The sequence below is a fragment of the Myotis daubentonii genome, chromosome 9 (assembly GCF_963259705.1).
Source record: "Myotis daubentonii chromosome 9, mMyoDau2.1, whole genome shotgun sequence".
NCBI lineage: Eukaryota > Metazoa > Chordata > Mammalia > Chiroptera > Vespertilionidae > Myotis > Myotis daubentonii.
In genome coordinates, this window is record NC_081848.1 from 7,152,231 (window position 1) to 7,176,503 (window position 24,273).

Consider the following 24,273-nt stretch of genomic DNA (forward strand, 5'->3'; position numbering starts at 1 on the left):
TGGCACGTGTTGGAGAGAACCCCGTTTCTAAAGACATGGGCACTTCCTGGCAGCCTGGTGCTTTGTGCTGGCTCCTGTGAATTAAGTGCGCTCTTCTGGGGGCTGTTGCTTGCAGAACGGATGTGCAGGCCCAGTCATCAGCACCGGCTAAAGGAACAGAGCTGGGCGTGGCTTTCTCCATCCAGGACTAGCCCGTTTGTGTCCTTCAGGATGGAATCTCTAGAATTGTAATCAGATTAGAATATTGTGGGGGGTTTTAAAAAATATACTTTATTGATTTTTTACAGAGAGGAAGGGAGAAGGTTAGAAAGTCAGAAACATCGATCAGCTGCCTCCTGCACACTCCCCACTGGGGACGTGCCTGCAACCAAGGTACATGCCCTTGACCAGAATCGAACCTGGGACCCTTCAGTCCACAGGCCTGCGCTCTATCCACCGAGCCAAACCGGTCAGGGCAGAATATTGTGTTTTAATGTGAATGCCCTATGAGCTTAAGTGATTGAAATATCCTGGAAACGGACCATATTGTGTTATGACACCATTGTCCTAAACAACCATGTAAACAAAAATGTACTGGTGTTGGACTCTTGTGCTCTGATGTGATTGTCCGTGAATGTTGGGGGAGTGGGAGGAAGGACTCTACCTTGTGGAAAGCAGAAAGGTCCACTGTCAGTAATCCTAGGAAAAGGGAAATCTTGGGATGAGGAAGAGTGGGAAGGGACACTCCTCTCTCCTTTATGTTGGGATCGGCAACTTTTTCTGTAATGGTCCAGATAATAGCTAGTTTGGGCTTTGCTAAATGTCAACTGAGCTCAGTAGAGTCTGGAGCTATGGCTAGAAATAATTGACAAAGATTTATTCAATGGTCTTAAGGGTTTGCAAACCAGAAACACAACGAGGCAGTATCTAGAGTGTTCTGGAAGGGAAAGAATAGCTGAGGGTTCTTACAATAAAAAGTATATTCTTGAGGAAAACCAGTTCTACATTCCTAGCCCCCGAATTGGTTCAAGATGGTCACCGTCATACGTGTGCTGGCAATCATCAGATATCCAGTGGTCTAGACATCGAGACATTTTCTTGTTGACGTCATTCAGCTGGTTACCTGGAGGTTGGTGCATGTCCAGTCATTGACACACAATGTACTGATGTGCTTCGAGGTATTGACACAGAATGGAAAGTTCAAAAGTTTAAGTCCCCAGAGTCATTTAAAACAAAAATAATCATTTCCCTATGACTCAGCCCACTTGAAGTTAATCATTTAGCAGCTTGACTCCAACTTACGTCTTTACTCTGTTCCTCACAGGTCATGCATACAGTTGCTGTCACACTATTCAACTCTGGTATTATAGCACGAAAACAGCCACAGACAATGTGTAAATGCCTGGTCATGTCTCAGTAAGATTTTACAACACAGGCAGCAGGCTGGCTCTGGCTCATGGGCCATAGTTTGTCAACCTCTGCTTTAGAGCATCGTGGGCGATGGTACCTAGGAGGAGAGCATAGGCATGCCATCAGGATATAAGCTAACTCTAAGGAGATACTTGACCGAAGGCTATGCCAACAGGACCCTCTCAGGAGGCGGGCTCAGAAGACTGTTTCTAACAGCAGCTGTAATGAGCACCTGCTATCGCGCTTGCTAACTCCTAAGCTTCTCTCCGGTAGGTGTGTTGAGGGAAGTAAGAGAAGGGCCTGACTCCTCCCTGAGACCCAGGAGCAAAGCAACAGCTGTTCTCTGACCCCAGAGGCAGTGGTGGTACCAGGGGACCCCAGCTGAAGATGGGGTCTCTAGGGAAGGCAAGAGTTGAAGAGAAGTCTGTTTGTGGGAGAGAAGGAGGAAGCAGGCCCCAAGGAAATGAATGCTGAGTAACTTCAGACATTGCTGTGCAGGCAGGCGTGGGCTTGAGCCTTCATAAGCAAGATGCTTAAGGAACGTTATATTTTCTTTTATAATCACAGGTAGTGAAGTCTAGACACAGAATAGGTGGTCAACCAACCGCCTCCAGGTTTACTGACGGCTATAACCTTGTCCTAGACAAACCCTCAGCGCCCAGCCATTAGCCTCTACTCAGCACAGTGACCGCAACAATTAGAACCAAGGACTGAAGTCAACTGGGTAAGCCACGGAAGTGCCTTCATTGTGGCCACAAGGTGTCATGCAGATCTGCTCAGCTTCTGCCCCACCAGGAAGAAAAGGCCTTCGTTGTTGGCCACGGTGGAAGAATAACTTTGCGAGATCACATCAAACTGCTTGATGGCATAGCCGGCCTCTCGCACAGCAGCCTCGACGGCCTCCCGGTCCAGGGAGAGGCTGGAGAACCTCTGCTCCCCAATCATGTAGTAGCTGCTCTTCAGGGCATCCACGAGCACCAGGTGGCCCCCCGGCTTGAGCAGGCTGCTGAGGTTCCTGAGGGCGGTGCGGTAGGTGGGGAGGTCTGGGCAGGCGGCGTCCAGGCACAGCGTGCTGAGCAGGCAGTCGGCCAGGGGCAGGGAGGCGGCCCCCAGTGGCCGGCTCTGGGTCACGTCACACTTCAGGACCTGCTTGACTGCCCGCCTCAATTTCTCCTCCTTCTCTTGCCCCTTCACTCTGAAACACAAAGACCAACAAACATTGTGCTACCTCACTTGTGGGGACCACAGATCTCTTTGCTCGGGGCTGAAAATCTCAGCGTTGCCGTGGCCGGTTTGACTCAGTGGATAGAGCATCGGCCTGCGGACTGAGGGGTCCCGGGTTCGATTCCGGTCAAGGGCATGTGCCTTGGTTTCGGGCACATCCCCAGTGGGAAGTGTGCAGGAGGCGGCTGATCGATGTTTCTCTCTCATCGATGTTTCTCTAACTCTCTATCTCTCTCCCTTCCTCTCTGTAAAAAATCAATAAAATATATTTTTAAAAAAAATCTGAGCGTTGTCCCAAGTGTTGTATCTTTAAGGAAGGAGAAATGAGAAACCTTCTTATATTTTATCTTGTTTTGTTTACAGGAGAGAGCACGAATGCAGTCCCCCACGACCACAGATATGCAGTCGAGTTTCCCACATGTGGGGAAACCGCAGGGGTCAGCGCATCCGGAGTGCAATGGATAAGCCTCTCCCTGGGAAAACACCTTCGTGATCATGGTACACCCTCCCATCCCCCTCCCCCCCACCAGGTAAGTATGATGAGAAACCATTTTTGTATCTGAATTGTGGACACGTTACCCTGTGCTGGCTGAATCTCCTTATGTGGAAATGATAATGAAAATACCTGGCTACCCACTTCTCCACTGGCCTGTCCCCATGAAATTACTCTTTCTCCACTGCTTAGATAGCACCTGGCTCACTGATTATTAATTATTAATTATTATTACCTTGTCCCCTCTACCAAATTGCAAGGTATGGCCATTTGACCGACACATATCAGGCAATAATGGGTTTAAAATGCTGAAGTGGTGTTTTGAAGGAGCGGCTGATTAATGAGGGGAGTGGGGTCATCCATAGACATTTTTAGAAACTCTTAATCACTATCGCACAACTGTGGCCAGGGCCTCTCTAGAGAGGAGAAAACTACTAATTACCCTTCTCAGGCTCCAGAACAGATTGCAGTAGAGAGTGTGTTGTCTAAAGCAGACCGTGTTCTCTGTGGCCTTGCTAGGAGTCCTGTCCTCTTCTGCCAAGTCAGTGGGGTTTCTTGAGAGAAAATCAGTCAATGACAGGAGCAGAGGAGGCAAGGGCTGGCGATGGAAGAGAGCGCCTGGATCCTCTCATAAATTGTTAAGGAAGGAAGGAAGGAAGGGAGGGACAAGCTGGTACATTAAAAAGAAACATACAGAATGCACAAGAGAAACCGGAGGAAAAGACAAAGGAGAAAGAAGCAGCGGTGAGAGAAGGGAAGGAATGAGGGTGCAGAGGAGCCCGGATAACAGGAGCACTGACTGGGTGCCCAGCCTTGAGGAAGTTAATCGGTGAAGCACCGGGTTGCAAGTCCAGGCTTACGTGCAGAGAACACAGTCCTTGGCTGCAGGAGGGAGCAGTCACTCGGTGGAGGGAGCGGAGGATGGCCCGACATCAGAGCAGGTGAGAGAGAGCGAGGAAGAGGCAGTGGTTTAAATGAAACGTGGAGGTTTACCTCCAGGTGGAATGATAAGATAATAGATAATAATGTGGACATCCTATATAAATATTTAATTTAAATCTTAAGCCGACAGCCTATAATCAGTTTTTGCAACATCCCTTATATTTATTACAACTTTCCATTTAAGAAGCTCAGCGATAAACATAGGAAAAGATGTTTAACATCCTCGGCCATCAAGGAAATGCAGACCACCCTCTGAGCTGCCATGCCACACCCACCAGGGTGCCTATAACAAAAAAGACAGGTAGCAACAAGTGTTGACAAGGAACGGGGGAAACCAGGACCTACACACACTGCTGGTGAGAATGCAAATGGTTCAGCTACTCTGGAAAACAGTCTGGCAGTTCCTCAAAGATTAAACCTAGAGTTACCACATGACCCAGGAATTCCACTCGTAGGTTTTTACTCAAGAGAAATGAAAAATATGGTCACACAAAAACTTATACATAAGTATTTATAGCAGGACTATTCGTAATAGTCCAAAGACAGAAACAACTCAAGTGTCCGCCAACTTGTGACTAGATAAATAAAATGTGGTCTATCCATACACTGGACTATTATTCAGTGATAAAACAGGAATAAACGATGGATATGTGCTATGATATGGAAGAACCTTAAACACATCATGCTAAGTGAAAGAAAGCCAGGCACAAAAGGCCACATATTATATGATTCCAGTCACAGGAAAAGGCAAAGCAGACCAGTGGTTGGCAGGCACCGAGGATGGGGAAGTGGGCGTGACTGCTAATGCACGGGGTATTTGTGGGAGTCATGAAAATGTGCTAAGATTGTGTTGAGGATCGCACAACTCTGTGAATATACTAATAACTACAGAATGGCACACTTTAAATGGGTGAATGGCATGTTATGTGAATTTTATCTCAGTAAAGCTGTTATATGTGAGAGAGAGAGAGAAAGAGAGAGATTGACAGACTCAGAGAGAGAAAGCTTAGCAAGTTATTGGTTTCAGGGAATTCCTACCACCAAGAAACGCACACACAGGGAGGAATTACCTTTGATTGGGGAAAAGTGGGAGGAGGGTGACCAATCTGTCCTGATTGGTCTGGACTTTCTGGTTTTCTCACTGAAAACCCAGGCCCTGGGAACCCCTCTCAGCCTGGGTCACAGCAGGACCGTTAGTCATTCTAAAAGTGGGCAAACCAGTGACAAAGCTGCCAGCCACCCTGATAGAACATGAAGAAGTTCTTCGACAGGACATTTTAAGAATAAAAACCCCCAATAATTCAACATAAAGGAAGTCTTGTGTGAAACACGGATTTGAACTGGTAAATTAATATAGTATAAAAAATTTCAAGTACCCTATGGTTAACTTCAGTGTACACAAAAGCTTAAGACATGGCAACAGTGATGTTTTAACGTGTTAAAAGGTGACCTTTTATCCTGGGGACGTGTGGGGGCGTGTATCTAAGTGATTGCGGCAGAGCAGGCTGGACCTCTGTGGCCTTTTAAAGACACAAGTCACCACAGAACCAGTACTTGCCGCTCAGGTGAGGATGGCAATTGTTCCCAAACTGTGAGGCACGCTGTGAAGTCTGGAAAGCTCGCAGAGAATGTGCCAATTTGAGAGGGAAATTCGTTCGAAACAGCCACTCTGTGGATGTTTGCTTGTCCTTGGACGGATAGCAAACACCGGTGAACTCCGTTGCCAAGGCAGCTGCGTAAAGATTACACCTCGGGGCTCCTCAGGGCGGCCAGCTCGCCCGCAGGGAAATGGACTCGCAATTACCACTCCGCCTCACATTTAGCTCAAGGGGCGCGTAATAAACACACACAGAAAAGCCGTGTGCAGCTTTACAGAAAGCTAACAGCAGTGCGGCCGGCCGAGCCTCTTGTTCTGAAGAAGTTCTCTCAAATGAATCAATATGCAAAAAGGGCAGCGATTTCCTCTGTAAATATGCCACCTCTGAAAGCCAGAGGAGCAGGGAGGGGGAACGGATAGAGTAGCTCTCCTGGGAAGAAGGCTTTGGAGCAGGTCTTCCCACCCCGAGTATGCACCCCAGGTCTGGAGGAGGCCCCTCCTGCCCCGTCTCTGCCAGGCAGGTGGCTGATCAGAATCCCCACCACCACCACCACACACACACACACACACACACACACACACACAGGCTTTTATTCCATTAAACTCACCTCCCCCAAGCCCCACCCCAGAGGTTCCACCTGGGCCCCCTGAGGGAGAGCCATCAGACGTGTAAAGGAAATAAAAAGCTAAATACACTTGGATGTCAATGTAAGGATTGTAAGAACAGGCATAATCGTTGGTAAACGTCGGTGCGGCCAGCTGGGTCAGCTGAAGGCAGTTCTAGGAGAGAGCGTCTGAGGGGAGTGTGCACACAGTCAGAATTTTACAGGGATCTTTTGAACCTCTATTAGGTGCCAGGAAGAGCCATGCAGTGATCGTCCACAGAAATGAAAGATGAAAGCTGTGATAAGTGCTAGGAAGGGGAGGGGCCTGGCACGAACGGGGGACTGTTGGGACTTGACTTGGTCAGAGTGTCAGCAGAGCTCCTCCGCAAAGGGGCCGGGTAAGCCGAGACAGAGAGGCTGCCGCAGTAGCGCTGACTAGGCCAAGAGAGCACGGGGGTGGGGGGGCGGTGGAATATTCCGGTAAGAGGACCGAACAAGTGCAAAGGCTCGCACAGGCAAAGCCTGCATGCAAAGGCCGAGGGCCCCGGAGAGGACAATGCAGTGAGGCTGGGTCTCCGAAGGCCAAGCAGAGCACGGAGTAAAGGCAGGCAACCGGGGTCACAGGTCGGGGGGGTGGGGGGGGAGGCAGGGCTTTACGGACCGCACTAAGAATTTTGCTTTCTGTCCTGAAAGCCATGGGAAGTCGTTAAGGGATGTTAAAGAAGGGAGGGGTGCAAACAGATTCACATCTTGAGTTAATTATGTTAGGAGGCGAGTGGAGGTGGGGGGCCAGTTGGGAGGGAGAGGATAAGAGCTTACTTAGACCAGGGCAATGGAAAATATGGGAAGAAAGACACTGGTTCAAGAGAGACTCAGGCAGTAAGACAGAACTTGGTGCTGGGCCCGGAACATGACTGCGAGGGAGGTGGCAAGGTTGGCTTCCAGGCCGTGCTTTGTCCAATTGCATGATGGTGCCCCTGGAGGAGATGGGAACACCAGCAACGCAGCAGACCTGGGGAGGATCCTAGCTCGACTGCAGCACACTGGGCTTGAAGCGCTCTGAGACACGAGTAGGATGTTTACTTGTGGAAGGAAATGGCCAGTTGAAGGCTCCCACCTGCCCTGCTCATGTTCCCCAAGAGGCACTGCGCGGGAGCACTATGAGAGAAGGGCACTCTCAGGCAAGGCAGGAATTTCCCAGGTGCCCCTGAAACAACCCTCCCGACCCTCAGCATCCGGATGCTGAGAACGAATGCCGCCTTTACAAGACATGGGAGCAGAGGTGCTTGGGAACCGAGCATTTCACCAGTTCAGGGACCAGATTTGGCACAACTGTGTCCATCTGGGACGATAGACAAACATCTTCTCAAACAGATCGGAAATCTGCGTCTAGAGAACACTCACTTCAGAGAAACGCCCCTCGATACAGAGGTAAGTGGGGAGCTGCTCTGGGGGAGGTGACTGGGCAGGGCTCGGCCTCCCCGGCCACTGGCTGCCCCGAGGCCGGCCGAGGCCAAGAAGGCCGCTGGCAGAGCACACCTGTTTCTCATCCCCACCTGCCAGCTGCCCTGGCGCACCTGCTGGGACGCTCTGCTCCAGACACCGGTGCTTCCCAAACGGTAAGACGGTAAGACGCTGGCCGTTCCCTGCAGACCTTGCATACACCACGATCCTGATTTTGTAGACAGGGAGTGGGGACCAAGAGTCTGCGTTTCTCACCAGCTCCCAGGTGATGGGGAAGCTGATAGGCTGGGGCCGCAAGGCAATGTGCTCCAAGCTCCAGGAGCCAGCGGTTAATTAATGCTCTTTCTAGGAGTTCGTAAGGTAAAACCTCATTTTTCTCGGTTCATGCTTGAGTAATTAGTTCTATGTTAGTATCTGACATTCTCACTTGATAAATGAATAGTGTGAAAAAAGAATGGGGTGCCGGTGTCTTATAACTTTTAGGCTAGTTATAAAAATGAGTGGTATTGAAATGTATGAGTCACACTCCAAAGGCAGGGGAACGGGAGACAGCTCAAATTGTCTTCGGCAGCAGTCAGGAGAAGAAATAGCTTCAGATAAAAAGGAAATGCTCTCAGGAGAAATAGGTTGTGGGTTGATAGAGGCACTTGAAGATTCAAGAAAGACATCAGTTGAATGGGATCACTATCATTCTCAAAATAGTTGAAGCCACGGGATCTAGCACAAGGATAAGGGTGAGAATGCAGAATTTTCCTGCCAGAAATATCGTTCTTTAGTCTAACAGAGCAATTGGGCAGGGACAGTGTCTTAAGAGCCCGTTGTTGTAAGCTGCTGGTTCTGCTTGAGATAAGTGATGCTTTCAGTACCCTGCCAGATTTTCAGGGCTCATTTCTGAATGAGAAGGAAAGGCTTGTGATGGCTAGAGAAATTAAGGAAGTTATAGAGGCCTTCTTGATAAATGATTTGGACCTCAGAAAGCTGTATTGTCTGACAATGACCGAGAACTTTTTTTTACTACAAACTTTCTCTGAAATTCTATAAATTCTGGGAAATTCCTTGTTTATTTAGTAGTAATTTTAGATATTATCCTAATTCTTATAGCTACAGTTGTTTTTCTAGTTAATACTAATTTAATTCTTGGGAACACATAGATAATACAACAGTTTTAAATTACTTTTATTTTGAAGAATATACCTTCCATTTAAAGGCTATAGCTAGCATACAATTCTAAGGGGGTTTACAAGTTAAAAATGGCATGTGAAAATAGCCTCTTATTTAGAAAGAGAGAGGGAGAGAGAAGGAGAGAGAGAGAAAAAATCCACGGAAGAGTGAGACATCCATCAGCTGCCTCCTGCATGACCCCTGCCAGGGATCAAGCCCGAAACCCTGGCACGTGCCCTGACCGGGAATCTAACTGGCAACCTTTCAGTGCACAGGATGACACTGCGCCTCACTGACCAGGACCTTTTCAACTTTCTACTAAATGCCAGGAAAAAATGGAGCAATATTTAAGCAGTATTAAACAATTTTACTTAGTTACTCATGTGAAGGGTAGCAAAAATTCATCCCTATACTGTATATGCATGAGCTTAGAAAATATGTCACTATGTGTATTTCTTTTTTAAATTATTGTTATTATTTTTAATCCTCACCCAAGGATATTTTTTCTGTTGATTTTTTTAGAGAGAGTGAAGGAGAGGGAGAATTGGGTGGTGGGGGGGAGGGGCACACACACACATTGGTTGTCTCCCGTTTGTACCCCACCTGAGGATCTAGCCTGCAACTGAGGTACGTGCCCTTGACTGGGAATTGATCCCAAGACCCTTCAGTTCCAGGGCCAACCACTGAGCCAAACTGCAGGGGACTATGTGTACTTTTGGAAAAAATTATTTGAAGACTAGTTGACTAAGAGATGAATCAGAATAAATAATTCAAATAACTAGAAAAATCATATAAAGTGAGCATAAAATAGGTCTGCATAATTGCAAATATAATTACAAAGCAAATGTCCAAATTGATCTTGAAAGGAAATATAAAAATAATACTTTGAATAATATTTCAATTTAAAATCCCCAATTTTAGCAATAAAACATTGGGAAAAGATTTGCCAGAAGAACTTTGGGATTCAAAATTTGTTAAAGTCCTCATAGTACAGGAAGGAAGAATGATTGGTTCTTACCTGATATTAATAAACTGAGAGAATTTGTCTTCAGCAGAACTGCATTGTAAGAAATACTAAAAGAAGTCCTTCGGGTGAAGGGGAATGATACCAGATAGAAGCCTAGATCTGCAGAAAAGAATGAAGAATACTAGACTGGATATATTTTATTTGGATATACTTAAAACTGCTGAACTTAAAGATAGTTAGAATGATAAATAAAGTAATAAAAAACCAAATGCACTACTGACTGCTTAAAGCAAAAATAACTTTTATCTAACAGTTTCTCTGTGTCAGATAATCTGGGCACAGATTAGCTGAGTGCTGTGGTGCAAGGTATTGTAGTGTTATAGTATAGTATATCCAGTAAAATATATGATAACATGTGCATATGGGGTGGTAGAGTGGGTTAAAGGAATTATACTGTTTTAATATATTACTTTGTTCATGAGATAATAGATATGTTAAATATATATCATGTAATTTCTAGAAAAATCACATTTACACGCACACAAAACACAAAGTGGTCAAAAGAGGTGCTAAAAGTCAATAGAAAAGACAAAAAGACATACTAAAATTATGTATACTTATATTAAATAGAACACTAAAAATTATCCCATTCACCAAGGAGAAGCAGGAACAAAGGCATAAATGAATGACAAAAGATGAGACAAATAGAAAATGTGTGCCGGGATGGTAGACTTAGACTCAACCTACATTATCAGTAATTGTATTAAATGTAAATCAGCTAAACAATGCAGTTAAAAGCAGAAATTGTCAGATTGGTTTGAAAAGCAAGACCTACAACATTGTTATTTGCAAGAAAAACACTTTCAGTATACAGACAGACATGTTGAAAACAAAAGGGTGGGAAAAAACGTACCATGTAAATTAGTTATCTGTTCTGTATAATACTAGTAGACTACCCCAAAACCTAGCAATTTAAAATGACAAACATTTATCTGCCAGTTCCTCTGTGTTAGATACCTGGGCACAGATTAGCTGAGTGCCTCTGGTGCAAGGTCTCTCATGAGGCTGCAGAGCGTTGGCCATATCTTCAGACTCATCTAAAAGCCCAGCGGGGAGGAAATTTGCTTCCAAGCTCACTCCTCAGCACAGGTGAGTGAGAGTAAGAGAAAGCACCCCATAAGAGAAGCTGTGGTCTTTTATGACCTAACCTCAGAATTGCTCACCCATCCTTCTGCTGCATTGTATTTGTTAGAATCAATCACTAAATCCGACAGACAGCCAAGTGGAGAGAGCTCAACAAGAGTTTGAAAACTTGAGGTGAGGATTACTGGGAGCCACCATGGAGGCTACCTGCATGACACCAAGCATGAGATGGCTGTTGTGGCCACATTTCAAGACAAAGTGTATTACTGGATGAAAATGGAGATATTTCATAATGACAAATAGTCAATTCATCAAGAAGATATAATAATACTAAAAATGTATGCAGTTATTACAAAGCGTCAATGTACAGGAAGGAAATGTTGACTCATCTTGCGGAGCAAGAGATAAATTGACAATCATAGTTTGAAATTTTAACACCTCTCAGTAATTGATTAAAAAATCATGCAGAAAATTTGAACAATACTATTATTCTACTGGACTTAATAGATATTTATAGAAACTAAACTGAGACCTGGACAATATGCATTCTTTTCAATGTCAAAAGCACGTAGATTGTTCACCAATGTAGACTATATGCTGATCGTAAAATAAATCTCTGACTACAAATATTTTAAAAAACATATTTTTATTGATTACAGAGAGGAAGAGAGATGGAGAGCAAGATAGAAACTTCATTGATGAGAGAGAATCATCATGCCCCACATTGGGGACTGAGCCTGCAATTCGGGCATATGCCCTGACCGGGAATCAAACTGTGATCTCCTGGTTCATAGATCAACGCTCAACCACTGAGCTACCTTGGCCAGGCTGACTACAACAAAATTTAATTAGAAACTAATAAGAATAAGATATCTAGAAAAAATAGAAATTTTGGAAATTAAGCAACACAATTCTAAATAATTTATTGTCAAAGAAGAAATCACAAAGAAAGTTAGAAAATATGATGAATTGAATAATAAAAACATGACCTATCGAAAATCGTGGGATGCAACTAAAACAATGCTAAAGGAAAATTATAGCTTTACACACCTACATTAGAAGAAAGAAATGTGTGAAATCAGTGATCTAAGATTCTATTTAAGAAGCTAGGGGAAAAGAGCACATTAAAACCAATGTAAATGAAAGGAAGAAAATAAGAACAGAAATCAATACAATATAATATGGACAATCAAGAAAATCAACAAAGCCAAGCCCAGCTGGAGTGGCGCAGGGGTTGAACACTGACCTATGAACCAGGAGGTCACAGTTTGATTCCTGGTCAGGGCACATGCCAGGTTGTGGGCTTGATCTTCAGTGTGGGACATGCAGGAGGCAGCCGACCAATGATTCTCTCTCATCTTTAATGTTTCTATCTCTCCCTCTCCCTTCCTCTCTGAAATCAATAAAAAAATATATATGTATTTTAAAAAGAAAATCACAGAGGCAAACGTTGGACCTTTGAAAAGATTAATAAATTTTACCAATCTACAGCAAGATTTACCCAGATTTAAAGAAACACAAATTGCCAATTTCAAGAATGAAAGAGGGAAGATTACTACAGAAGCTACAGATATTAAAAGGTTAGTAACGGAATATGTTAAAAAAAACACACACACACAAAAAAAACACCTTGTGCCAAAAAGTTGACAAGCAGGATGAAGAGAACAAATTTCTTGAAAAATAGTACTTATCAAAACACAAAAGTAGAAATAGAAAATCCAAATAGCCATTAAAGGAGTAGTATTCTTCATAAAAATCCTTTACGGACATGAAAAAGAACCTCTAGGTTCAGATGGCTGCACTGGTGAATTCTACCAGTCACTTAAGGAAGAAATACAAACTCTTAAAAAACAGAGGGTGTAGAAACACTCTTAGCGTGGTATATGACTCTAGCATCATGCTGATACCACACCTGCCAAGCATATTTAAATTTAAAGTTCAATATCTCTCATAAATACAGATACAAAAAGAATAACATTTTATGACCAAGGAGTTTATGTTAATTTGGTTTAAACATTCAAAGTCATCCAATGTAATTCACATTTTCAGAATAAAGGAGAAAAATCACGTGGAACTCTCTCTCAACAAATAAAAGAAAATTTGATAAAATTCAACATTTGGTTAAAAAGTCCCAAGAAACTAGGAATTGTAAGGGAACTTAGTCTGATAAACAATATGCATGAAAAAACCCAGAGCTAACATCATCATTTTTAATGATGAATCATTGAACATGTTTTCCTAACATATGGACAAAGGCACAGATGTCTGCTCTCATAATTTCTACTCAACACTGTTCTGGAAGTCCTTGTCAGTATAATAGGCCAGAAAAATAAATAAAAGGTGGAAAGTTGGAAAGTTGGAATAAAAGTAAAACTTTTTATTTGCAGATGATAAAAGAATGTAAGTAGAGCCCTAGCGGGTTTGGCTCAGTGGATAGAGCATTGGCCTGCGGACTGAAGGGTCCCAGGTTCAATTCTGGTCAAGGGCATATGCCCGGGTTATGGGCTTGATTCCTAGTGGAGGCATGCAGGAGGCAGCCAATCAATGATTCTCTCTCATCATTGATGTTTCTATCTCTCTCTCCCTCTCCCTTCCTCTCTGAAATCAATAAAAAAAAAATATTTTTTAAAAGTTTGTATGCAGAAACCCTATGGACCCAGTTGATCTCAGGCTTTCGGTAGGGGGCGGAAGGGTGGGGAGTGAGGGGCGGGGAGGAGGTTGGGGCCTGGGCACTGTCGGCTGCTCTGCAGGCTCCAGCCTGACCACGCACCAGGAGCCCAGCCCGGTTACTGCTCTCCTGCCCCGGACTCTCTCATTCAGGAGCTCCGGCCTGAGGCAATGGTATGCGTTCCTGTACATCCTCATTCCAGTTCTGCTCTGGGTCTACAAAAAGTTCCTGGCACCATGCACGTACCCTGTGGTCTCCCCATTTGTCAGTCGTAGGTGGCGTATGGCCTAGAAAAGCTACCCACCAACCCAATGATAAAAGCAAAGGCAAAGTAGACTCTAAAGATGCAGGCACAAATGGGTACCAAAAAAGGACCAACCGAAGTCTCTGAGAAAAAGACTGAAGTGACTGTCCCAGAGGACCTCAGGTTTTCACAATGGACCCGAGAGTCTCTGACCTTTTCCCCTTAGGCCAGATATTGGACAGTTTAGATATTTACCTGGTAGTAATCAGGAAATACATGGCATTTGTATCTACAATGTATTAGTTATATTTAATGATCTCATTCCCAAGTTCCTCTTCCATTAAGTTAGCTTTCATTTCTATTATTGTAGTTTTAGTAATTGAACAAATAGACATTGGTGCCAGTCAACACTTACCAAGCCAGCACCCAAACATCTTCGGGGCCTCTAGCTTTTGAGTAGGTGCTTCAAATCTGAGTAGAGCGTATTTTTACTGTGAACAATGCAGTGAGACTGTGTGGTGAAACGAGTTGGGGAGATGATAATGACTCTAAACATAAAGTTATAACCACTGCCCAACACAATGGAGCAGCTCATCTACAAGAGTAGTAATTACTGCTTACTGCTCTGGAGAAGATAGCGAAGACAGGAGCTAGAGGAAATGTCTTTGAAAAATGGAATACCTCTTAACGTATACAAATGTCTAATGTATATTATAAAATTCTAAAAAGCAAAGAAAACGGCCCCTATGGAATCTACAAAAACACTCATAAATTAATTAATGAAGTCAGCAAGATCACAGGACACAAGGCCAATATACAAAAATCAATTGTATTTCTATATAGTAGCTAATGAAGTAAAAATTAATAAAATAAAATTAAAACGTTTTAAAATAAATTTAACAATAGCATTCAAAATGTGACACAAAGGAAAATTTTAGCAAAATAAAACATGAGAACTACAGAATATTGCTGAGAGAAATGAAGTCCTAAATAAGTGAAGAAATAAGCCATGCTCACACACTGAAGAGCCAATATACCCATTCTCCTAAATTGATCTGTAAAGTCAAAGAAATCACAACCAAAGTTATAAAGAATTGTACCACCATGAGTCACCTTGCTTATTTCCATTTGACAATTCATGTTTGCTAACAGTAAGTGCAGCAATGATATGTAAAGAAATGAAGATAAAGCGTAGAACACCCTTAATAGCTCAAAGTTAGCAAACAGTTCAAAGCATATGGGAGGGTTAAAGAACAGACTTTAGAGTTAGCTTTAGAAGGCAATGAGCATGCTGGTAACTAGATGGCAGCCAGAGGTAAGTACAAGGACAGGGAAATGAGCACCACTCCAGAGGAAGACGGTGGAGGTGGCACATTCCTAGGGACATGTGAAGACCACATTTCCTTATATTTTCCCCTGAGATTCAGGACTATTGCCTCAATCCTCCTGTTTTCTGAGTTCAGGAATATGGAAGTCACCATTGATATGTGATACCAATGCTTATCCATCCTATTTCAAAAATGCATCTTAAAATCATCTACCTCTCTCCATCACCTAGTCCAGACCACCACCATCTCTTACCTGGATTTAAATTGTCTCCTTTCTGCATCTCTCATTCTCCTCTAACCCCCTCTCATCCATTCCCACACAACAGCCAGAGAGATTTTTACAAATACAAATTGGGTCACAGCACTGTCTTGGTTATTCCTCTCTGCATTCCTGTTATATGTGAAGTCAACAATCTTTGACTTGGTCTTGAGGACCCAAGTGATGTGGCACTTGTGTGCCTTCCTGATGTGAGTTCTATGAGACAGGGCCTTCCTCCATCTCATTTACCATTCTATCCCAGTAGCTAGCACTGCAGCACATTATAGGTGGTCAGTACAAGTTTGTAGAAGGAAGGGAGGAAGGAAGGAAGGAAGGAAGGAAGGAAGGAAGGAAGGAAGGAAGGAAGGAAGGAAGGAAGGAAGGAAGGAAGGAAGGAAAGGAAGGAAGGAGGGGGGGGAGGGAGGGAGGAAGGAGCTAATTTCTTCAATCATGTGTAAAAGTGTCAGTGCTTGTTTTTTGAGAGGCCTGTCTTGCCAGGAAATTAGAGCTCTTTCTAGACCAAATCTTGAGATATGTGAATTAAATATATATATATGCTTTCCCGTTGTGAAAGAAAAGGAAAGACAGAGGACGTGGTGCAACACACAAAGTGTGTATTATATGAGCAAAGGGGGGAATACAGGGCAAAATGGACTGGGGAAGGAAGAGAGAGATTTCATGTAAAAATTAAATCCTTGGGGAAAGACAGAAAGAATGCACCAAAAATACACACACAAACAAAAAACAACCACAAGAGCAGGAAAAAACAGTAAGTAAACTGAGCAAGTAGCAGACAGGGCCAGCAGGATCCTAGGAAAAATACTAAAGTAGTATTTTTTAAAATATATATATTTTATTGATTTTTTTTTACAGAGAGGAAGGGAGAGGGATAGAGAGTTAGAAACATCGATGAGAGAGAAGCATCGATCAGCTGCCTCCTGCACACCTCCCACTGGGGATGTGCCCGCAACCCGGGTACATGCCCTTGACCGGAATCGAACCTGGGACCTTTCAGTCCGCAGGCCGACGCTCTATCCATTGAGCCAAACCGGTTAGGGCTAAAGTAGTATTTTTATGCAGTTTGCAAAGGAGTTGTTGGGGCCTCAGCAGTATGCGTAGCAGCAGACATGGTGCTCTAGGACTGAAGACGGCTGGGCAGCAGAGTGGAGCCACATCAGGACAGGAGCACAAGCCAGTGAAACACAGACCTGTCACTCCTGCCTAGTGGACTACTGCCAGTTTCTCATGGGGGAGAAGGAGCAATTTAAGCTAGATTTGTGGCATAAATTCACTTGTTGATAAGGCGGGGTCAGATTTTGGTCATGAGTTGTGAGTATGTAAAGCTCTCACTTTATGGATGGGGAAGCAACAAGTTCCTTTCAAATAATCCCTTTATGCTGCAAATCTCAGTTTAAAAATAGAGTCAGCCAAACCGGTTTGGCTCAGTGGATAGAGCATTGGCCTGCAGACTGAAAGGTCCCAGGTTCGATTCCGGTCAAGGGCATGTACCCGGGTTGCGGGCACATCCCCAGTGGGAGGTGTGCAGGAAGCAGTTGATCGATGTTTCTCTCTCATCGATGTTTCTAACTCTCTATCCCTCTCCCTTCCTCTCTGTAAAAAATCAATAAAAAAAATAGAGTCAGCTTTTTGGGGTATTAGCTTAGCCACCCTCACAGCAGAATCCTGTGTGCTTGGGTGGCTAGCAACAGGATGGCACTAGGGGGACAGTTCTGACACCCAAGAGCTTCTGGTGAGGAGCTGGTTTCGCCTCTTGAAGTGGTCCTAAAACAAGGTCCTAAGGTACCTGGCCAGGACACTGAGCCCACACACGGGCCTGGAAAGCTCTATTCCTCTTGGCTCGGTGTGCATCTCTTCAGCCCTCTACCTGTGTTCTGGTGCATGCGCACACCTCCCCATCCCCACCTCATTCTTGCTCTCTCATTCTCCATTTGGATTTCTTTCTCCTTTGCTTTTCAACTTGGACTCTAAGGATAATTCTTGGTTCTGAAAAACAAACTGTCACCCAAGTCCCCTCAGAAAGGCCAGAAGCAGAGCCCAGTTTCTCTACCTGTTCCCTTCGAGCTCACACACATAGGTCACTACCGGGGACCAGTCGAAGGCCCCTGGCTCCTTCTTCAGCCACTTCTCTAGCTCCTGCAGGTTCTGATCAGTGTAGTCAGTAGCAATGATCGTCTTGAAGGATTCACAAGCAGAGAGGAGCTGATAGATGGTGGGGCCAGAGCCAATGTCAATCAGGAGGTCTCCCTTCACGCCAGCTGGGTGAGAGGAAGGAATGAGGAAGGGGAATTAGGCTTTATATGGTGGCGGTAGAGCCGACTTGCGTTGCCTTTGCCGGCATTATGATGGAGAGCCCCACGGAGGGCCCCAAAGACAGAACGCCTAGGTCATCTCACCACATAGATCATCATGACTATTCTGTCAAAGTCTTTTTTTTTTTTAAAACAGACTTTCATTTTCTGTTCCCTCATCTAGGGTGGAGGCATGCTACTCAAAACTATTAAGGAATATTTTGGGGGTAAAGTGTTGTTTTTTTAAATTTGAGTTTATATAATGTCTTCATCCAGTTCTTCATATGTTGGGAGGTCTTTATCTCATGCATATTCACAATAGTCCATTGAGTTAGGAACAGAATAAGTATTAGAACCTCCATTTCTTAAGTGATCAATCACAAGAGTTAAATGGCTGGCTCTAGTCACATAGCAAATCCATGTAGAATCAAGGACAGAACTCCAGTCTTCTGGTTTCCCTTTAGTGTGACCCAACAAGATAATGGATATAAAAGCACTTTGTAAACTGTAAAATACCCACACCAACATTAGTTTTTATCTTAGCTACATAAGAAGGTGATGCCAAAAGGGCTGTTAAATAGCAATGACTAAACAAAAATTCCAGTCATGCCCTGAGACTCTTATCTATATGACTCACGTTTTGGGGTGGGGAGCGGAGGTAGGAGACACAGACGACAGACGAACTTACCCACACAGAATATATTGAAAAGCTTTTTCAGAAGAAGCCTAAGAATCTGGTTTTCTGCAGACTGTGTGGACCCGAAGCTGTAATATTTTTCTAGGTAATCTCGAGGGTTAAAATGGCTCAGATAGGTGTCCTTGGAGGTGAAGCCAGACTCCATTGTGTCTCTCTCCTATGCCACCTGTCCACTGCCCTATCTCCCTCTCCTCCAGAAGCCAGGGAGTCCCTGCAGAAATTGTCCTCCTGAGTCTCATGTTTTTAACATTTCCTCTGTCAGTTCAGCCCACCCCTTAGAGACAGGTGTTTGGTTAAACACTAACTGAGAGAAATATACCAAAAAAGTTTGGCTGTTCTAGGAAGTGATGAAATTCCTGGGGAAGGGATCCTCGCAAAGGGGGGAGTGGCAGGGGCAGAGCCATGAGCTGCATGCAATATTGGCCAAGGGGCAAAGTTCAGCTTGGAGGGATTATAGACAGGAGAGATCAACTGAGCTCATCGGGGAAATGATTTAACTCATAGAACTACTAAGTCCAGCGAGGTGGGTCACCTCCCCACCGTACATCATTCTTCCTTCTTACAGTGATTATCCCAGGAAAGAGGGTCACAAAGAATGGCTTAAATTTAAACAAGTTAAAGAAAAGATGAGAAGGACGAGGATAGGAAATGTGTTCAGGAGTCTCAGATGAGGTCTGGAAAAAGGAAGAGTGAGGAGCAATTTAAAAATCCTGAATGAGGAGGGATGTGATATGGTGGTAGAATAGGTGGAAGCTACACTCACCTCGTCCCAGGACCAAACTGGAATTACAACTAAATTATAGCATAATCATCCTGAACAACCAACTGAAAACTAGCTGGAGAGAAGTCTTGTAAGCAAGGATTACAGAAGTTACATGGAGACTGCCACTCACCGGGGCTCCAGCAGAGGGGAGGTGAAGCGGACTAGAATCGCATGAGGAGAGACTGGGGTTTGAGGCTCTGGGAGGAGCTGAAGGGATAGCTGCCAGGATCCCCGTGCTGGGTCATTCTCCCACACCACATTGCCATCTTTCTCGAGGGGAGCATTCCCCTCTGTGTGGCATCGCCCTGGGGGAAAGCAATAGCCCCACCCTCTGGACTCCCTCTCATTCCACACTGTGGAGCTCACAGCCTGCTGAGGAGTACAGCCAGAGGTTCTCTCAGTGACTGAGCCTGACAGGCAGCTAGCAGGTGGAGGTAGGCAGAGGCAGATCTTGGGGTGCCTTAGGACTTTTGCTGACCTGCCCCTGGACCTGGTGCTGCTAAAAGCCAGCCTTGGTGTGCAGCTTGGTCCTTCCTGTGCACACCCAGCAGAGGTAGCCACAAATTGTGTCTTACTTGTGGCTCCAACAGGTTGCTGAGAGCCAGTCACAGGCAGCATCTTATATTGGCCTGCATCAGAGTCTCTCACAAGAGACTCAGAATCAACACACTCAGTGGCCACCTTCAGAAAACAATCCCATTCACAATTGCTTTAAAAACAATAAAATATCTAGGAATAAATGTAACCAAAGATGTAAAAGACCTGTGCTCACAAGATTATACACTGTAAAAAAAAAATTGAAGAAGATACAAGTAAGTAGAAGAATATATAGTGTTCATGGATAGGAATAATTAACATCATAAAAAAGTCCATGCTAGCCAAAGCAATTTATAGATTCAATGCAATTCCTATCAAGATAGTATTTCACAGAACTAGAACAAACATTCCAACAATGTATATGGAACCACAAAAGACCCAGAATAGCAACACTAATCATGAGAAAGAAGAACAAAGTTGAAGGAATTATGCTGCCTGATATCACACTATACTATGAAGCCATGGTAATCAAAACAGCATAAAAATGGACATATAGGTCAATAGAGCAGAATAGAGAACCCAGAAAGAAACCCACCCTTTATAGTTGATTTATATTTGGCAAAGGAGGCAAAAACATACAATGGGGTGAAGCTAGTCTATTCAATAAATGGTGGTGGGAATATTGGACAGATATATGCAAAAAAAGAAACTAGACCACCTTTTTACACCATGCACAAGAATAACTCAAAAGAGATTAAAGATTTAAATGTTAGAATCAAAACCATAAAAATCCTAAATCAAACATAGGCATTAAAATCTGCCATTTTTCATAGCGATATTTTTCTTATATTTTTTAAATTAATTTCAGAGAGGAAGGGAGAGGGAGAGATACCTGCTCTTCCACAAAATACTGACTTCTGTGCATGGGCCACGAAGTTTCAATCGCACCTTACGTGCGCGCCTGCACGTGGTATTTTGTGGAAGAGCCACACTCAAGGGGCCAAAGAGCTGCATGTGGCTCGCAAGCCGCGGTTTGCCGACCATGGAGCTAGGGCCATACCAATTACCCTTAAAGAGTGGCAAGTACACTGAGAGCTGACTTTTTTTGGATGGGGGCTTGGGAGGGCAGGAAAATAATGTTGTCAATAGCTTAAAACAAGATACCTGTTAACTTGGAATTATATAACCAGAAAAAGTCTTTCAAGATTTGGGACAAAATAAAGACATGTCAGACCAAAAAGGCAAATGTTTGCAACTCTCCAATATACCAATAACCTATTTCAGACAAAAGGAATGTGACCCAAATAGAAGGTCTGAGATGCAAGAAAGAATGAAGAACAAGTTAGCAGGCTAATATGTGGGTAATTCTAATAGACATTTGAAAAATAATGCCATATGTGGTTAAAATAAGCGAGATAGAATTAAAATACACAGTAACAATAGCCTAAGGATTTCAGGGAAGGGTGACTACATAGAGTCGAAGTGTTCTAGACCTGTGTAGGGCCCAGGAAGGGTAAAGTGTTGATTGTCTTTAGACTTTGATAAGTTAGCTATGCATGATGTCATTCTAAGCAGATGATGGTGCCTGCCCACATTCTGTCGGCACTTACCATGGCCACACATGTCAATGTTTTCCTACAGCAAGCACCTGAGACTCTGCCTGAGGGATTTCTCTGGTTGCAGGAGTATATTCAGCCTCACTGTAGGGCAGGCCAGTAAGGATAGGGCGTTAATGCAGCTAATGAAAGCTCAGTTCTGAATAAATGTACCAGCTTCCTTGCTTGTGGGATGGGAATGCAGAAACTTGTTCTCCATGCTCTCCCAGAGGTCCCAGCTCCCCATAGCAGTAACTGGTTCATCAATGTAGCCTGCACTGGCTTTTTTTCTTTCTGTCTCACTGTCTCATTCACTCATTTAGTGCTTCATGGGATCCGAAGTAAAATACCTACCAGCAATTTAGGCATCACAGAAATAATATAATCAAATTGCATTAACTTTGGAATTAGTAGAGGAGAGGAAACAGAGTGACCAAAAACATATCAATTCAGAAGAAGACAAAAACTGAGAGAAAAAGAAACACAGACCTGTCAGAGCAAATACAAAGTATAAATTAAGAAAGTCATATATTAAAACAGACAAAAACATCAGTGAATATATGTAAAAGCAGGATTGTTTAAAATATAGTTAGCATACAATATTATATTAGTTCAAGTGTACAACATTTATATTCCTTATGATGTGATCACCACAATAAGTCTAGTAACCACCTGTCACCATGCATAGTTATTATGATAATATGGTACTAGAGGCCTGATGCACGAAATTCATGCAAGAGTAGGCCTTCCTTCCCCCGGCTGCCAGCACCAGCTTCCCTCTGGCACCTGGGACCTAGGCTTCCCTCCGGCCACTGGCAGGCACCCGGGACCTGGGCTTCCCTCACAGCCCTGGCTTCATCCAGAAGGTCGTCTGGAAGGATGTCTGGAAAGACATCCAGTCTAATCAGCATATTATGCTTTTATTATTCTAGACTGACTATTTTCCTTGTGCTTTGAACAGCAGCTTTAATCAACTTACTTAATGGACATACATAAAATATTGCATCCAACACCTACACATTCATTTCAAAAATATAGAGGCCATTAATAATTACTATACTGCTCATAAAGCAGGCCTCAACATATTTCAAAGGAATAAAGTTATATAGAGTATATCCTCTGACCAATGCATTTAAGTTAAAAGTAAAAATTAAAAGATAACCAGAACAATCTTATTTGTTTGGAACTTAAGGAAAGTATTCATAAATAAACCATGGGTCAAAGAAGAAATCATATTGAAAATTATAAACCTTTTTGAACTGAGTGATAATAAAAAATACTACATATCAAAATGTGAAGTGAAGGCAGTATTTAAAGGGAACTCTATTTCTCAAATGTGTATACTACTAAAAAAGAAAGATTGAAAATCTATGAGCTTATGAAGTTATGAAAGAACAGCAAAAAGACATATGTAGAAAGAAAAAATAATACAGAACAGAAATTAATGAAATAAAAAGCTAAGATACAATAGGGAAGATCAGCAAGGCCCAAAAGTTGGCTCCCCAAAAAGACTAATAAAATTCACAAGTTTTTGTTTAGAGCGATCACCGAAGAAGAGAGAAGGCACATATACCCAATCTTAGGACTTGAAAAGGGAACCTCATGGCAGATGCTGTAGATAGTTACAAGATAATAAGATATTATGAATTACCTTATGCCAATGTATTGAAATTTTAGATTTACCAGGTCCTAAGTAAATATATAACACTTACAAAACCCGAAGAGACTATCAAAGAATTTAAACTGAAAATTGTTCCTACATAAAACCTTCAGGGCAGATGGTATAATCTATTATATATACATATGCAGGCAGCCTAGCATAGAATAGCTTTTATTTAGAATTCATAACTTTGTTTATGTCAGTGGTTCTCAACCTTCCTAATGCCGCGACCCTTTAATACAGTTCCTCATGTTGTGGTGACCCCCAATTTTATTGTTACGAATTGAACATAATTAAAGCATAGTGATTCATCACAAAACCAATATGTATTTATATATGTGTTTTCCGATGGTCTTAGGCAACCCCTGTGAAAGGGTCGTTCGACCCCCAAAGGGGTTGCGACCCACAGGTTGAGAACTGCTGGTTTAGATTAACCTGTAAACCCCTTTAGGCCACCCTAACCACATCCTGCAATTTGCTCAGAGTTTAACAGAAGGGCTGAGACTTAAGCTTTCCTCCCTGACAGATGCCCTCCCTGACATTGACGAAAGCCAGACCTGTTTTTGTTTTGTTTTGTTTTTCCAGGGAGAAGCCAGGAGGATTTGCAGAACCGGGGGGCTAATCTGTCTCAAACCAGCCGTGGCTGCCCACAGCGGCCTGCAGGAGTGTACGCTGACCTCGGCATAAACTGTTCTCATTACACCCAATACCCAAGTCTCCCCCCGGACAGAGGTTTTCCGCCGTTTCTGACAGGTGATGTCTGCATAGGCATGTTTCTAACTGCGCATGTGATGACGAAGTTCTGGACGTTTAGGCATAGTTTCCTCGGCTAGCAACTGCTGAGTAATTGGCCCGGTTCAGTTTGGTAACAATAGCTTCACAAATGAGTTCTGCCATATATTCAAGGAACCAATAATTCTAATCTTACACAAAATCTTTCAGAGAATAGAAAAAGAGAAAACACCTTTCAACTAATTTCAGAAGTTTAGCGAAACCCTAATTTCAAGTTTATTTATGAGAAAGAAAAACTGTAAGTTGAAATCACTCATGAACACAAGTACTAACTTCCTAAATAAATTATTGTGTAGTCAACAAACTAGCAAACATGCACATGGCATCTACTTTGTTCTAGGCACTGGTTTAAGCATTTCGGACATATTCCTAGAGCTGACAGCAGTTCTGTGAGTTAGGTCCTATTGCCATCCTTGTTTCAACATACCAGGAGGCC

The 24,273-nt window shown here is 43.4% G+C and overlaps 1 protein-coding gene and 2 pseudogenes across 1 annotated transcript; 1 reads left to right on the forward strand and 2 right to left on the reverse strand.

The window, feature by feature from the left end:
* Positions 1–254: 254 nt before the first annotated feature.
* Positions 255–18,741, reverse strand: NNMT (nicotinamide N-methyltransferase). Its single transcript, XM_059707818.1, has 3 exons — positions 18,482–18,741; positions 17,553–17,760; positions 255–2,584 (listed from the first exon to the last, which is right to left on the reverse strand). The coding sequence occupies exons 1-3, from the start codon at positions 18,633–18,635 to the stop codon at positions 2,152–2,154; spliced, it is 795 nt and encodes a 264-aa protein (XP_059563801.1). The 5' UTR covers positions 18,636–18,741; the 3' UTR covers positions 255–2,151.
* On the reverse strand, positions 2,974–3,151 carry LOC132242405 (U1 spliceosomal RNA; annotated as a pseudogene).
* On the forward strand, positions 13,824–14,123 carry LOC132241636 (UPF0729 protein C18orf32 homolog; annotated as a pseudogene).
* Positions 18,742–24,273: the final 5,532 nt, after the last annotated feature.

Excerpts from the sequence above, each read along its gene's own strand:
- NNMT (XM_059707818.1), bottom strand. The coding sequence starts at position 18,635 with ATGGAGTCTGGCTTCACCTCCAAGGACACCTATCTGAGCCATTTTAAC. Across the intron at positions 17,761-18,481 it reads TTTCAATATATTCTGTGTGG|CTGGCGTGAAGGGAGACCTC; the intron begins GTAAGTTCGTCT and ends CCTCTCACCCAG. Across the intron at positions 2,585-17,552 it reads TGTGAGCTCGAAGGGAACAG|AGTGAAGGGGCAAGAGAAGG; the intron begins GTAGAGAAACTG and ends TTTGTGTTTCAG.